The sequence below is a fragment of the Salarias fasciatus genome, chromosome 6 (assembly GCF_902148845.1).
Source record: "Salarias fasciatus chromosome 6, fSalaFa1.1, whole genome shotgun sequence".
NCBI lineage: Eukaryota > Metazoa > Chordata > Actinopteri > Blenniiformes > Blenniidae > Salarias > Salarias fasciatus.
Window position 1 is genome coordinate 4,126,243 of NC_043750.1, and position 16,397 is coordinate 4,142,639.

Below are 16,397 nucleotides of genomic sequence, written 5' to 3' on the forward strand. Positions count from 1 at the left end.
CACCTGACTCAGCAGTTGGTGGAGGAGTACAGCACAGACCTGATAGCAGAGATGTAGTGGGTGTCCTCGCTTCTCCCTAAATTGATGAGAGAGCAGATAGAGACGGCAAGGAAAGTCTTGTCTGGGTTCTCGGGGTCAGACGTCACCTGTGGATCCTACAGTCCATGCTGCAGCTGGTTGACAGGGCATTCCTACTCGGGATGCAAGTGGAGCTGTCTGCTAATTTTGGGAGATCTAGGATGCTTCACCAGGCACAGGAATCCCACTGTTGTGCACACAAGGTATCAGGGCTGTTGAAGCAGGGCTGTGACTGGCAATGACCTTGGCTGCAGCAGCCCCACCCACTCACCCCACCTATAGACAGGGGGATATGAGGGGCCAGCTGGATTGGTGAAGGTGGGGCAGGGGTACGATCAGGAGATGAGGCAATGATGGCCCTATCCCTACCTTAGTACATCCTGCACTTGGTGCCTCTGACTGTTCTGGACATGTACAGTTCACAGATGTGAACTTCAAGCTATGGTGGAGGTCCTCAAGAGGCTGCACATGACCCTCGAGTGGTGGGAAATCCCAGACAATATCTTGAAGGGCAGTCGGCTCGGTCCAATGCTGTGTTGCCAGGTAGTCTCCACTGATGCATCCCTGGTATGATGGGGCACAATCCATTAAGGTGAAGGAACCAGCAGGAGCTGAAGTGGGGCTTGGATAGGTCAGCATATCAATATCCTGAAGCAAAGGCCATTTACCTGGCCCTTGAACACATTGCACCAAGCCAGCAGAGTTGTCACATGTTCATAAGAACTGGCAGCATAGTGGTGGCAGCATATACCAACTGACAGGGGGGCCTGGGCTTCCCATGCCTATGACAGCTGGCTCAAAGGGTGTAGACATGGGCAGACACACAACTCCTATCACTCAGAGCCATGCATGTGCCCAGACAGGTGAACTTGGGACTGGACCTCCTCTCAAGGGGTTGCCTGGCCTGGGGGAATGGAGACTACACCCGGAGGTGTTCGAGAACATCTGGTGTCGCTTTGGCAGTGTGGCATTTAAAACCTGTTCAAGTCCAGGCTAGGGCTGTCGCGGTAAACCGGTATTGACGATAATCGTGGCAATAAAAAATGAAATTTCAATATCGTGCTCAAAATGCGCACATGATAATATCGTAAAGAGGATCTAGTGCCACTTGAAACGTGTATTTTCAAAATCCGCTCCTGTTCTTCCGCCCTGCTTCGTCTCCCTCCTGCAGCCCCCCCACCTCTCCCCCTCTCCTCAAATGTAAACACAGCAGAGCAGCGGTAGCGGCACGGCTCCTAGCTAGCGGGGCTCCCAGTTAGCGAGCGTCACGAGTGAACTGAACATGTTGGCGGTGGTTGACAACGACAGCGAGACGCTCCATCCTAACCCGAATAAAGTGTGTTTAGCAACACTGACTGCACGTTGATGCAAGCCGGGTAGCAGTGGGGCCCCATTAGGTAGGTTCCAGACGTGTCGTTGTAATGTGTCCGGGGGGATTTCAAGTTGTGTCGCTGATATCCGCCGTCTTCTCCGCCGGCCCCCTTCTAGCAACTAACTGGTGAGTGCTCGGAAAAGGGCCCCATGCGGGGGATTTTCGACACGCTGTCGTTGCAGCATCCAGTGTAGCGCCTTAAATTTGTCATTGAAATTGACTAATATCAGCCGTCCCTCCGGGCCCCCTTCAGCTCAGGGCCCTAGCCAGTAGCGGCACCTCTGGCTGGAGAGAAGCAGCTGCTGCTCATTCCGCCTCAGATTTAAACAAACAAACAAAAGTTCTCGGCAGTGTGGTGGTGGTACAGGATTTCACCCCAACAGGGCCCGTGGGTTTTCATAACCCACCAACCCTACGTAAATTACGCCTCTGCTGTGGATCCTCTGTTAATCAGTTCATCAGATTTTAATTAGTTGAGTGTAACTACACTTTTTGTGTGCAGTTGTACAGTCACTGTTCTCATATTGTTTCAACACCTCATTTGACAGGTATTCTGAATGTAATTCATCTGGGAAAAGAGAGAAAACAAACAAAAATAAAATTAAAGATGAATCTGAGTGTTTGTACCATTATTAGTTCAATTTTTGCTGATATCGTGATAATATCGTTATCGTGATATTTTTTTGCCCACGATAATCGTCAAGAGAAAATTTGATATCGTGACAGCCCCAGTCCAGGCACAACGCACACTACCCGCTAATCCTCCACTGGGGATCAATGCCTTGGCACATCAATGGCTTCCAGGGCTGCTGTACGCATTCCCCCTGTTCAGCCTTCTTCCTACCCTGCTGCCGAGGGTTCAGGTGGAGGAACCGGGGCCTATTTCTTTTGGCTCCAAACTGGCCCCACATGACATGGTTCTCAGGGATGTGCCTAGCCTAGATAGGAAGCTATGGGAACTCCAGATTTGCCAGGACCTTCTGAGTCAGGCACCAGGGGCCCTGTTCCATCCCTTTCCCCAGGGGCAGAGGCTCTGGGCCTGGCCTATGAGAGGGCCAGCTTGTTGGACATGGGACTAATGCGGTCAGTGGTGTGGACCATTCAGGGTACTTCAGCCCTGTCAACAAGAGCAGCGTATATCTATTGCTGGGCCATCTTTGAATCATGGTGCAGGGCAAACCATCCATCCTGGCCTGTATGGCTCCAGAGTTGCTCCGCTACCTGCAAGACCGGTTTGCGGCGGGAAAATCACCAACGATCTTTGAGGTCATGGTGGGAGCTATCAAAGCTGCCCATGTTGGGGATAACAGGCTGACAGAAGGTGACTGTAGCCTCATTTTGCAGTTCCTGAAAGGTGTGGCGAGACCTGACCCGGGCAGCAGGAGGCGGCCTGTCTTAGCATGGGATCTAAATCTGGTGTTGGCTGCCTTGCAGCAGGGGCCCTTCAAGCCTCTGGAATTGGCCGATTTGAAGTGGATGTCCCTCAAGACTACATTCCTCTCAGCAGAAGCATTGGCTTGGACAGTGGGAGAGCTACAGGCTCTGTCTATACATGAGAGCTCCTTTAGATTCCTGTATGAGAACACAGGGGTACTCTTGCATCCTAACCTGGCATTCCTGCTGAAGGTGCTCTCAGATTTTCATATAAGCCAGCTAATGGTGACAAAATCTCTCAGCCCTGTGCAGGGAGTTAGCGGGGAGGTTTGAGACAAGACATGGCTATGCACAGTCAGAGCCCTGAAAGCATACATACAGCAAACAGGGGCATTCAGGAAAATTGATCAGCTGTTTCTTTGCTTCCATCCCTGGTGCCTGGATCGAAATCATCTGGTATCAAACTCCAGGCTACACCACTGGATTGTCGACACGATCCAAAAGGCACATGTAAACTCTGGTGCTCCAGGCCCCAAGAGAGTGAGAGCACACTCCACATGAGGCATAGCAACCTCTTGGGCCTTGTGGCGGGGAACCAGCGCCTCTGAGGTTTGTGCAGCTGCTTCCTGGTCGAGCCCATCTACCTTTTCTAGATTCTGCAACCTGAATATAGCTACTAGCACCTCCTTTGGGGAATGGGTGCTGGGTGCCAGCATGCAATGATGATGTCTTCTTACTTTGACCCTTTGCCCAGGCAGTAGGGTCTTCCTCCTCCAGGCCAGGGTCGATGGAGGGCAGGCCATCTGAGTGGCCTCTGTTCCCTTCCACCCAACACTCCTGTCTCCAGGGTCAGCCATGCTGGGGTTGTGTCTGGTGCCCCAGAATGAAGCAGGCACATGCAGCGTCTCGTGTTGTCCCTGGCTCAGGCACTATACACTATGTATATAGTTCTTCAATGGGTGTTTTTTTTTTATTTATTTATTTTTTTTTTTTATTCACATGCACCGTTAGAGCACTCTGGTGGTGGCGACATCTCAGTCAATTTGTGGTGCCGGGGGTTCTGAAGTGTACCTGAAGGGCTGCATGATTCTGTGTCCTCAGTCTCCTCACAGTGTGTCTTACAAAGTCCCTGTACATCCCATTAGCTTGACTGCAGCAGTTTCTAGCTGGTCTAGGGTTCATGTACGAGCACAGCCTCTTTATCTTTGGTCCTAAATACAGTCCAGCACAGCACAGAAACTTTTGTTTGGCAAGCTTCCTGTTTGGACAGGCCTAACTGAGGCTAACTATCAGGCTAAAATAGTGAAATATAAGCAAGTCAGACAACGACGTGGATCTGCTCTTGTCTGATCTGGTACCGGCTCGTCTCAGGGTGGAGTTCACCTGCCACAAGATGGAGTCCAGCCTCCATTAATCTTCATCTGCTTGTGGAAGTCAAAGAGGTGCTCTGCACTGTTGGGCAAGAATCAGGAATGCCTTTATGATAAATGACTAATAAAAGGTTGGTTAAAGGTCCCATGTCACGGACTTTGTTTGTCTCCTGTAGTCTGCACTCTCTCTCTCTCTCTCTCTCTCTCTCTCTCTCTCTCTCTCTCTCTCTCTCTCTCTCTCTCTCTACCAGGTGTGTTCTTTGTCAGCCTCGCCCCAGTGATCAAACTGGACAGAGTGTTTGAGGTTTGCAACGGCTTCATCTTCTGAAGGTTCAGATTCTGGATTAAACAGATGCAGAGACCACGAGGAAAGAGGAAGGCTGGCAGATGTCATGAGGGAACGAGAGTCTTCTTCAGCTGGGAAAAGGTGAGGAAACTGACTCAATGAATTACAACTAAAGTATAACTGACTTGCAGGGAAAAATGTGACAAACTGTTGGAATCACCTTTGATATGACAATAACTATGAGAAGTCAGCTTTCTATAGAGGCACTAAAGTCCTGAAAAGGTGCCTGTATTTTTTTTAATCTTGTGCACACAAGATATAAAATCTTAGGGGCTCTGTAGCTTTCACGTGAGGAGAGGAAGCAGATTTCATTATGTGTGCTCAGAAAGGCAGAGTGTGGTACCTGAGTGGTTGAAACAGGCACTCAGATTCATAGTTTTCCCTAGAAATAAAAGTGGCAGTTTGAAAAACTAGAAAAGAAAAAGACCAAAATTTGTGTCAAATAGTAGAACAAGCTTGTCGTTCAGGCTTTTTTTTGTTTTTTTTTCCTTGTAACACACGCTTTACTGCATAAATCCTGGATACATCCAGAAATGAAATACTAGAAAATCAACCCAGATTCAAACTGGGGTTCTAATTTCCATGGATCCCAACAAATTATAATGGTGATCTCTTGGAAACTAACAGTTCTGGAGGCCCAAGGTGGCCAGGTCAGTCACAATAGCAAAAAAAGAACAAATTAGAGAAAATGTTTGGTAACACTCCCCCCCTGACCTGCCACCTTAAAGTAGTGGGGGAGTTTGAGTGCCCACGTGATCCCAGGAGCTATGTTGTCCGGGGCTTTATGCCCCTGGTAGGGTCTCCCATGACAAACAGGTCCTGGGTGATGGGCCAGACCAAGGGCAGGTCAATAGCCCTTATGAATATATTACAATCGAGGCCCGTGACGTCGCCCGGTATGGCGCAGCCGGGGCCCCACCCTGGAGCCAGGCCTGGGGTTGGGGCTCGCAAGCGAGCGCCTGGTGGCCGGGCCTTTGCCCACGGGGCCCGGCCGGGCTCAGCCCGAAGGGGCGACGTGGGCCGACCCTCCGGTGGACCCACCACCCGCCGAGGGAATCGTAGGGGCTGGGTGCAATGTGGATTGGGTGGCAGCCGACGACAGGGTGCCCGGCGACCCAATCCTCAGACACAGAGACTAGCTCTAGGGACATGGAATGTCACCTCGTTGGGGGGGAAGGAGCCCGAGCTTGTAAGAGAGGTTGAGAGATACCGGCTAGATATAGTCGGGCTCACCTCCACACATAGCCTGGGCTCTGGAACCCAACCTCTCGAGAAGGGCTGGACTCTCCACTTCTCTGGCGTTGCCCGCGGTGAGAGGCGGCGGGCTGGTGTGGGTTTGCTTATAGCCCCGCAGCTCAGCCGCCATGTGTTGGAGTTCACCCCAGTGAACGAGAGGGTCGTATCCCTGCGCCTTCGGGTCGGGGATAGGTGCCTCACTGTTGTTTCGGCTTATGGACCGAACAGCAGTGCAGAGTACCCGGCCTTCTCGGAGTCCCTGGGAGGGGACTCCATTGTTCTACTGGGGGACTTCAACGCCCACGTGGGCAGCAACAGTGAGACCTGGAAGGGGGTGATTGGATCGCATGGCCTCTCTGATCTGAACCCGAGTGGTGTTCTGTTATTGGACTTCTGTGCTAGTCACAGTTTGTCCATAACGAACACCATGTTCGAGCACAGGGGTGTCCATAAGTGCACTTGGCACCAGGACACCCTAGGGCGGAGGTCGATGATCGACTTTGTTGTCGTGTCATCTGACCTTCGGCCGCGTGTTTTGGACACTCGGGCGAAGAGAGGAGCAGAGCTGTCGACCGATCACCACCTGGTGGTGAGTTGGATTCGCTGGCGGAGGAGAAAATCGGACAGACTTGGCAGACCCAAACGTGTTGTGAGGGTCTGTTGGGAACGTCTGGTGGAACCCTCTGTCAGCATGGTTTTCAACTCCCACCTCCGGGAGAGCTTCTCTCATGTCCCGAGGGAGGTTGGAGACATTGAGTCCGAGTGGACCATGTTCTCCACCTCCATTGTCGAAGCAGCTGCCCGGAGCTGTGGTCGTAAGGTCTCTGGTGCCTGTCGTGGTGGCAACCCCCGAACCCGGTGGTGGACACCGGAGGTGAGGGCTGCCGTCAAGCTGAAGAAGGAGTCCTATCGAGCCTTGCTGGCTCATGGGACTCCCGAAGCAGCTGACGGGTACCGGCAGGCCAAGCGAACTGCAGCCCGAGCGGTTGTGGAGGCAAAAACTCGGGTCTGGGAGGAGTTCGGGGAGGCCATGGAGGAGGACTATCGGTCAGCCTCGAAGAAATTCTGGCAAACCGTCCGGCGCCTCAGGAGGGGAAAGCAGGTCTCCGCCAACACTGTTTACAGTGGAGGTGGGGAGTTGCTGACCTCAACTGGGGATATCACAGGACGGTGGAAGGAATACTTCGAGGACCTCCTCAATCCCGTCGCCACGTCTTCCGTGGAGGAAGCAGAGGCTGAGGTCTCAGAGGTGGACTCGTCCATCACCCAAGCTGAAGTCACCGAGGTGGTTGGTAAGCTTCTCGGTGGCAAGGCACCGGGGGTGGATGAGATTCGCCCTGAGTACCTCAAGTCTCTGGATGTGCAGGGACTGTCTTGGTTGACACGTCTCTGTCGGGGACAGTGCCTCTGGATTGGCAGACCGGGGTGGTGGTCCCCCTGTTTAAAAAGGGGGACCGGAGGGTGTGCTCCAACTATAGGGGGATCACACTCCTCAGCCTCCCCGGGAAAGTCTATTCCAGGGTACTGGAGAGGAGGATCCGACCGATAGTCGAACCTCGGATTCAGGAGGAACAATGCGGTTTTCGTCCTGGTCGTGGAACAGTGGACCAGCTCTATACCCTCCATAGGGTGCTCGAGGGTTCGTGGGAGTTTGCCCAACCAGTCCACATGTGTTTTGTGGACTTGGAGAAGGCATTCGACCGTGTCCCTCGTGGTGTCTTGTGGGGGGTGCTCCGGGAATACGGAGTCCGGGGCCCCCTGTTAAGGGCCGTCCGTTCTTTGTATGACCGGAGTAGGAGTCTGGTCCGCATTGCCGGCAGTAAGTCGGACCTGTTCCCGGTGCATGTTGGACTCCAGCAGGGCTGCCCTTTGTCACCGGTTCTGTTCATCATTTTTATGGACAGAATTTCTAGGTGCAGCCAGGGGCTGGAGGGGGTCCGGTTCGGGGACCACAGGATTTCATCTCTGCTTTTTGCAGATGATGTTGTCCTGTTGGCTTCATCGAACCAGGACCTACAGCATGCACTGGGGCGGTTCGCAGCCGAGTGTGAAGCGACAGGAATGAGGATCAGCACCTCCAAATCCGAGGCCATGGTCCTCGACCGGAACAAGGTGGCTTGCCCTCTCCAGGTAGGTAGAGAGACCCTAGCCCAGGTGGAGGAGTTTAAGTATCTTGGGGTCTTGTTCACGAGTGGGGGACGGATGGAGCGTGAGATTGACAGGCGGATCGGTGCAGCGGCTGCAGTGATGCAGTCGTTGTATCGGTCCGTCGTGGTGAAGAAGGAGCTGAGCCGAAAGGCGAAGCTCTCGATTTACCGGTCAATCTACGTTCCCACCCTCACCTATGGTCATGAGCTTTGGGTCATGACCGAAAGGACAAGATCCCGGATACAAGCGGCCGAAATGAGCTTCCTCCGTCGGGTGGCTGGGCGCTCCCTTAGAGATAGGGTGAGGAGCTCAGTCACCAGGGAGGAGCTCAGAGTAGAGCCGCTTCTCCTCCACATCGAGAGGGGCCAGCTGAGGTGGCTCGGGCATCTGTTCAGGATGCCTCCTGGACGCCTCCCTGGGGAGGTTTTCCGGGCATGTCCCACCGGGAGGAGACCCCGGGGAAGACCCAGGACACGCTGGAGAGACTATGTCTCTCGGCTGGCCTGGAACGCCTTGGGATCCTCCCGGAAGAGCTGGAGGAAGTGTCTGGGGACAGGGAAGTCTGGGCATCCCTGCTGAGACTGCTGCCCCCGCGACCCGGCCCCGGATAAGCGGCTGAAGATGGATGGATGGATGGATGGGTTTGGTAACACTTTACTTGAAGCACCCGGTATAACACATTTTAAGTAGTTATAAACACTCATACATGATCACAATGCTGGGGGTTGAAGCGTGCCTACACGGGCGTCGGAGCGCAGCACAGTGCAGAGCGGTGCTCACGGGCGCCTATGCCTACAGTCGGCCCTGATTGCACTAATAATAAAAAAATTAAACAAAATAAAAAAACAAACAAACAAACAAAAACAGCACAGGCAGGTAAAACAACAATTCTTTTTTTTTTCCTACACACTGAAACACAGACTGGAACAAAGTGTCGGTGACTCTAAACATCAAACAAATGAAGTATCGTTCAAATGACCAGAACCAACCCCACTTCTAACAAACGGGCTAAATCATGTTATTTATTTATATCTATAATCTCTGCAGATAAGCTCACATTTTTTGGCTAAACAATTTCTCACATTATCTGCTCAAATTAAATGAAATAGGCTTAATTGCACTGTGTCGGGTCATTTCGCAGCGCAACATCCATGCAAAAACAAACACTAAATTAAATAGAATTAGCCTTTTAGATAAATAAAAATAATAATATAATAATAACCTAAAATATTACAATTAAACGAAATAAAAGTCAGCATTAAAAATGAGAATTGAGTAACAGAACCGTCTTTTATTAGCCCAATTATCTGGCTACTTACCCGTTTAAGGTGGAAAGCAATGTTGTTGTGGAGTGATATGAAAGGACACAACTTACATTTAACTTTTTTTTGGATCATCTTTGCCTTGTCTGAAGTTCTGTTTTTTTCCGACATTGTGAGCCTTTTAAAGCTAGGGTAGACGATGTTGTCCAAAAGCAATTTTAGTCATACTGATTGAAATGCTCCCTGCCCCCTGGGAGAAGTCAATACATTATGTGTACGGAAAAAGGTACGGAAAAAATCTGACAACTCTAGCGGCCAAAGGACAGTAAAAACTCCGACCAATCATATCGCGTGGACCGCTCTTCAGGAACCAATCAAATCCCTTCGCCGTTCTACCAGCCCCCTGCGCGTACATTTCAATGGTGTGCACTGGTCCTGGTTCAGTGCGCACGCGCGTTGCCAAGGAGCTCTCAGCGCTCGCAGTTCGCGTGGAAAATAGAACGAAGTGGAGCGGGCGCGCTGCGCTCCTATGCGCGTTGTGTGCGGGCAGTCAGAAAGGTTAATAATAGGAATGGGACGAGACCGCAATGCCGCGAGATCTCGCGAGATCGAATGCCGCGAGATTAAGTACGTTTATATCAAGGCAAAAACTCTTTATTAACTGGAATATTGACAGAATAATACATTACAAGGCGCACAGCCATATAAACACGTGCAAAACCCTGAATATGCTCATATTCATATTTAAAAACCCGGTCGAAAAGGACATGAAATACTGTTCTGCGCATGTTCTATCTGCAAGGAATCTTGGTCTTTGTAGTACACAAACTACTTGTGACACAGTTTTATTGATAAGATGTAAAGAAAATGTGTGGAAACAATCGTTAAGTTCTTCTCTTTTATTGAAAAAACGGTGCATCGCATCAATGCACATTTCACCACGTCTTGCCGGCTCACACTCCTTTTCTCACAACATGCAGAGAGAGCCTGCAGCGGCTGCAGCGCTCTTCTTCCTCTGTGGTGTCTGTGTAAAATAAGGTTGAACATGCAAACAGCGCACATAGTTGCATGAAGTGCAAATGCAGTCATGGCGTCGTCTGTGCGCAGCGGTTTGAATGGGAATAGGGGAACTAGACGGCCGCCTAGGGCGAAGTGTACAGGGGGGGGGGGGGGGCTCCCGTGCTCCGACGAAGTATGTGAGTACCGCGCTGCCCCCCACACCTCAGCACCAACACCCGCTCCCCCCCCCCCCCCCCCCCCCCGTCTCGTGTCGTCTTGATCTCGTGGACTCAATCTTGCGAGACATCTCGTCCCGTGAAATTTGTGTCTCGTCCCACCCCTAGTTAATAACACTGAAGGCGATCACAAACTTTGTGCGAGTGGCGCTCCCGTGCGCTTCCGCATCCAGTGCGTTCGCTGCCAACAGGAGCTCCTCCAATGCAGTGGGAGCTGGGCGGAGCCTTGGGAGATGCTACATTCGTGCTCCATGCTAGTTTTCCAAGATTGCCGACCCTAGCTTTAAAATTAAGCCAAATCACCACCGAGATGCTGCTCTGTGACGGAGCTCTGCGCAAAATCGGATTGTGCCACTCACCATGGTGGTTCATTCACAAACACTCAATAGATAGAATATTGAATAAAAGTACAAGTAAATTTTTCCACAGTATATTTGATAGGCTAACATGTATATCAAATAGGCTTTATATCATGTTTATTTGGAAAAAAACCCCAAGCAATTCTATGTAAAATCAGTCATTCAGCACCCCCATACAGCTGGAATGGAATGGTCCTCGTTTAATAACCACATTTTTTCGATGCTTCGACTGCGTGATTGGCAGTCGAATCAGGCCCCTTCGAACGAATCATCGAATTGTCTACTATCTGAGGACACCCCTATCACAATGTATGATTTAACTAGAACTTTAGACTAGGTAACATTTTAAGCATTTTCAGTAATTTAACACTGGTGTAACCATTGTCACCTGAGCTAATGGTGTCTCCCCAGTTGGCGTCTTGAAGCACAACTAACTTCTCAGCTTTGCATTCAATTGTTTTTGATGAAAGAACAGTGGTGCAAAGTTGGAAAGTCCTTCCTTTGACCCTTGAAAAAGCATTGTGACTCTAGTTCGGCTTCAGCTTCAGGAAAACATCCACATCTTCTTTAAATAAGAAGAAGCGATCCTCTTCCTCCCTTGCAGCAGTAGAGTTTGAAAGACAGTGGCTGTTACTCCTCTGGATGTGATCCAGTTGCACGACGTGGCACAAAAGATACACAGCATCATAGGCGGATCTAGGGGGTGGCTACTTGGGCTCAAGCCCCGGATGTTTTGTCAAGAGCCCCGGATCGCGGATCCGAGCTGGTCTGAGTATAATGTGCAGTACTGGAATTCACCAGAGAGTGGCAGCATGCGCTGGAGAGCAGCCAGCAGCCTGCCGCCTGTCCAGAAGAAGAAGCGTTCACACCTATGGCACTAGTCGCTGTTCCTTGATTCTACTGCGACCAGAGTCGACTCATAATGGATATCAGAAGCTTTTTCAAAAAGCAGACGTCGCCACCAGCAGCAGCAGCAGAAGCTGCTACACAGATTGATGTTCCCGGTTTGTGAAACTCTGACTGATTTTGCTGGCTGGCTATCAGCATTATCAGCTAATACCAACAACACAACCGCACTGAAAATGAAAGACAGCAAGAGAGAGAAAGTGAGGGGAAAATGAACAGGAAATCATAAAAAATGTGCAGAGAAAGCAAGAGAGAAGAGACAGGAGGATTGAAGACAGGATTTGAGGACAGGATTGAAGAACAGAGCAGTAAAGGACAGCAGAGGTGCCAGCCAGGATCACAGGTTGCCTGCAGTCAGGAAATAAGGTATTTTATTTCTTTAGTTTATGATCAGTCTGAATAACTTTTGTATTTTAGATTTTTTTTCTTTCAGTGGACATGAGGCATAAAACAATGACTTCAAGGCTGCTGGTGGTGAGACATTTGCATCATTTAAGGCTCTGATTTTTAAGTGTTCTCCGTGCCTTTCTCAGCTTTGAATTGGTGGTAAGTTGATGTAAAAAATAAATAAATAAATAAAATCAAGATAGTTTAGTGTGCATGGCACAAAAAATGCTGGAAAAAAATCAATCAGCATCTGAACCCTCAGGGCTAAGCCCCTGATCTCCTAGAATCCTAGATCCGTCCCTGCACAGCATGTCTATTTTCTCCATTTGCCACAGCCAAGCAAGTGGAGGAAGACCGCATGGACTTTTACAACTTTAAAACAGCCTCAGGTCCTTGAACCACATTGTTAACACAGACTTCAGTTCAAAAACATACTAGCATAATTCATTAAAAAAATATGTATACTCAACTGGCAGTTTGCTCACCCATGACGGAAGAGCAAAAGTATCCGAAACACACAAGACACAGAAACATGAAATAACATCTGCTATGAAAATGAACTTCTTTTTGTGAGAGATGATATCTGTGTCCACGGTTACAGTCATATGGTGGACACAGCAGTGAACCCAGCTGATTCGCCGGCCTAGGCATCAGAGCCACACATGGTGGATCATGGGGCAAACACCACTGCGAAAGACGTGCTGCGGCTCAGCTGCAACGCATTCAGTGCAGTATGGGGGTTCGGCTAACTGCTGACATTCAGTAGATTCTCCATCACAACAAACAAACAACCCTGATAAAAACCTTCACTTTTAGTGTTGATCAGTCATTCTGTTCAGTATATGAGAAATCGGTAGGTTGCATCCGGGTCTTTGTATAATCATCAGGTTTTCTCATTGTCTTGTCTTTTTAGGTTACTCACTGAGAGTCTGCATCATCAGAAGAAGGCCTTTTTTCAGCAATGCTTCCAGTTCCTGATTCTGTTCTGCCTGGCCTTGGTCTTGTGCTATATGCTGTCCAGCAGCTTTCTGTCACTCAAGAACTTTTTAGAACAGAACAGAAGTGAAGAGCCTCCTGGACAACCTGGTGCTACTGGGTGGTACCAGTACCACCAAGCTTATCCAAAGAACTACCACTTTGTGATGGATAATGCAGACATTTGCACGAAGAAGACCCCTTTCCTGGTCCTCATGGTCCCGGTGTCACCAGATGACGTGGCCGCTCGGGATGCCATCCGGCAGACGTGGGGTAACAACAGTCTGGTTCAGGGCGAGGTGGTAGTCACTCTCTTCATGCTGGGTCTCTCTCACAGAGCTGATGCTGAGACGCTGAAACAGGAAAACCTACAGCACATGGACTTGATTCAGAGTGACTTCTTGGACACTTACCTCAACCTGACCATCAAAACGATGGTGATCATGGACTGGCTGGCCACACGCTGCTCAGAGGCAGCCTACGCCATGAAGGTCGACTCTGACATGTTTCTGAACATTGACAATCTGGTGATCATGCTACAGAAGCCAGGTATCCCCAGGGAGAACTACCTGACAGGGATGCTCATGTGGAACAGGCCTGTTATCCGTTGGAAGTTCTCCAAGTGGTATGTTTCTAAGGCGATCTTCCCAGAATCCACATATCCGACATACACTCTTGGCATGGGATATGTGTTTTCCAACGACCTTCCCAAGAAATATGTGGAGATCTCAAAATCCATCAAACCCTTCAACATAGAGGATGCCTACATTGGGATGTGCATGAAAAAGCTTGATCTTGAGCTCACCTCGCCACCAGTTCCCTCCCAGTTTCAAGCCTACAATAGCAGATATGATCGCTGTGAATTCTCCAAGGTCATCACCTACATTCTTGATTCTCCAGAACAGTTGTTGGAGTACTGGACCGATTTGAAGAAACCTGGACCACCTTGCACTGGTCATATCTTCAATTACCTCTTTGTCATTTCCTGTTTTATTTTGGTATTTACATGTCTTGTATTTGTCATTGTTCGCTTTTCCTTTGTACGCTATTCGGGCTCTTCATGAGCTGTTCAAACCTTGGTATCGTTTCTACAACTTAACGCCAGGCTCACTCTGGATGCGGTGCGTGTCTGGTCCGGTCCAGACACTGCAACTAATCGGTAATCATTAAAATCAATGCGGTGGCTCACACCAGCCACTGTGCGGTTGTGGTCTGGTTCCGGCGCCTCTGCAGAGCCCATCTGGCGGTCAGAAAGATTTCGCAAGGATCCTATTTTTCCGCACACTGCAGCCCTGGAGGATCAAGCTAAACAGAAGCAAGTCGGGTGGTGGAAGGAATGTAGATACGTGTTCCAAAATAAAACTGATTTCAAAATAAAATCTGTTGTGTTTTTGCCTTAAAGGTTGTATAGAGGATTTTCCATGGAGAGAGAAATCCAGTGACAGTTAGTCCTTTTTGAAATTCTGCGCATGCGTGACTCACACCCCCTCCTCCCCTGCTCTCTACGGAGGAACGCCTCCTCCTTACGCAGAAAGTAGCATGTAGCAACTTAGCATCATAGTGTTGCTCCTCTGGGGCAGAGGGCAACGTGATGTGTGAACGACCCAGCTTTGTCTCAATCAACCTGTGATGAAGAAAAGAGATTGCATGCACAATGAAGCTGGGTTTAATTCACACGAGGAATTAGTTCTTCCTCAACATACATCAGCAACAACAATGATGCAGATAACCTGCTAAATGGCCTTAAAGAGTCCAAAAGTCCATGTGGCCATAGCTTACAAAGCTAGACTAAACATCATCAAAATACTTTACAATTTCACAACATATCATAACATCAGCTTTGGGGATGAACTTTCTTCACTCAAAGGATATTGTGCACCAGGACCTCAAGCCAAGCAATGTGCTGCTGACTGATGACCTGAGGGTGAAGGTGCCGGTTTCTCTCTGGAGGCAACCGGCAGCTCCGAACGGAATAAAACTTTGCTAGCCTGAGCCGGAGCCCCCTCCTGGAGCCTGCTCTACACCCGAGACCTGCTAGCCTGGGCCGGAGCCCCCTCCTGGAGCCTGCTCTACACCCGAGACCTGCTAGCCTGGGCCGGAGCCCCCTCCTGGAGCCTGCTCTACACCCGAGACCTGCTAGCCTGAGCCGGAGCCCCCTCCTGGAGCCTGCTCTACACCCGAGACCTGCTAGCCTGAGCCGGAGCCCCCTCCTGGAGCCTGCAGAGTCTGGCCCACCGTTGGCTCACCTCTGGGACAAGCACGCGGTCTCTCTGGCAACACCATCTGGCCTACCTTGTCTCCATGGGTCTCCCTCCTCGGTGTTTATCCGTCACACCTCTGGCACTGAACGTGTTGCTGCTGTCCGCTGCAGTTTCCAATCTCTGGGTGCCTGGTCCATGGTTCCCAGGAGGCAGTAGCAACGTGAAGCTAACCCCACTGTCCACCATGCTCCGTCATCTGCCGGGTCCGTTTCGGGAGCTCGGTGCCCACGCGGCAACCGCGGAACCTCCGGGAACTTTCGGCCGGCCCCGATGCCTCCATAGAGGAGCCGTGCGGAGATATTGGTACTCTGGACCGCGGGCAGAGGGTTTCATCCCCAGCGTGTGGACACCTGCTCGCACCGGCGCTCACCCACTGCGTCATCCGACGCGTCATCAGAGCGCGGCTTCCTCGGGGCTTAATAACTACAGCCCTGTAGTCCTGGGACAGCGCCGCGGCAGGCTGCACGGAAAACGCGGGGTGGACTTCAGCTCTCTGCGCTCACTGGTAAAGTGTATTCCATCAAAACCACAAATCAAAATAGAACTTTTTAACTGTCAGTCATTAACAAATAAGGCGTCCCTGATCAACAGTCACATCCTAGAAAAGAATATTGGACTCATGTGCCTCACCGAGACGTGGCAGAAAACTGGTGATTACCTCATACTAAATGAAGCATGCCCCCCTGGGTATTCCTACCTAGACAGGGCACGTGGGACCGGGCGGGGTGGAGGCTTAGCGATTATTTACCGGACTGACTTACATTTGACGCCACTCTCACTTCCCACACTGTCCTCATTTGAATGTTTGGCTTTTACCTGTTCAAATCCATCTCCATTGACTGTTCTCCTCATTTACCGGCCACCCAAACCACATTCAAATTTCATCACAGAAATAACTGATCTCCTTCTGTCTGTTTGTGCAAAATCTTCCAATGTCATGATTCTTGGGGACTTCAATATTCATGTTGAGGTCCCCAAGAGTCAGTACTCTATGGAACTCACCCAACTCATTGACTCACTTAACCTCACCCAGCATATACATGTTCCAACCCACGCCAAAGGACACACCCTGGACCTCATCATTACAA

The 16,397-nt window shown here is 50.2% G+C and overlaps 1 protein-coding gene across 1 annotated transcript; it reads left to right on the forward strand.

The window, feature by feature from the left end:
- Positions 1 to 2,227: 2,227 nt before the first annotated feature.
- Positions 2,228 to 15,193, forward strand: LOC115391141 (beta-1,3-galactosyltransferase 5-like). Its single transcript, XM_030095252.1, has 4 exons — positions 2,228 to 2,261; positions 2,473 to 2,533; positions 12,987 to 14,002; positions 15,087 to 15,193. Exons 1-4 carry the CDS (start codon positions 2,228 to 2,230, stop codon positions 15,191 to 15,193), a joined length of 1,218 nt encoding a protein of 405 aa, XP_029951112.1.
- The last annotated feature ends 1,204 nt before the right edge of the window (positions 15,194 to 16,397 follow it).

Bases quoted from the DNA above. Each gene is read 5' to 3' on its own strand.
- LOC115391141 (XM_030095252.1), top strand. From the start codon at position 2,228: ATGCCTTGGCACATCAATGGCTTCCAGGGCTGCT. The intron at 2,534-12,986 runs GTCAGTGGTGTG...TTGTCTTTTTAG, and splicing joins TTGGACATGGGACTAATGCG to GTTACTCACTGAGAGTCTGC. The intron at 14,003-15,086 runs GTCATATCTTCA...GAGACCTGCTAG, and splicing joins ACCTGGACCACCTTGCACTG to CCTGGGCCGGAGCCCCCTCC.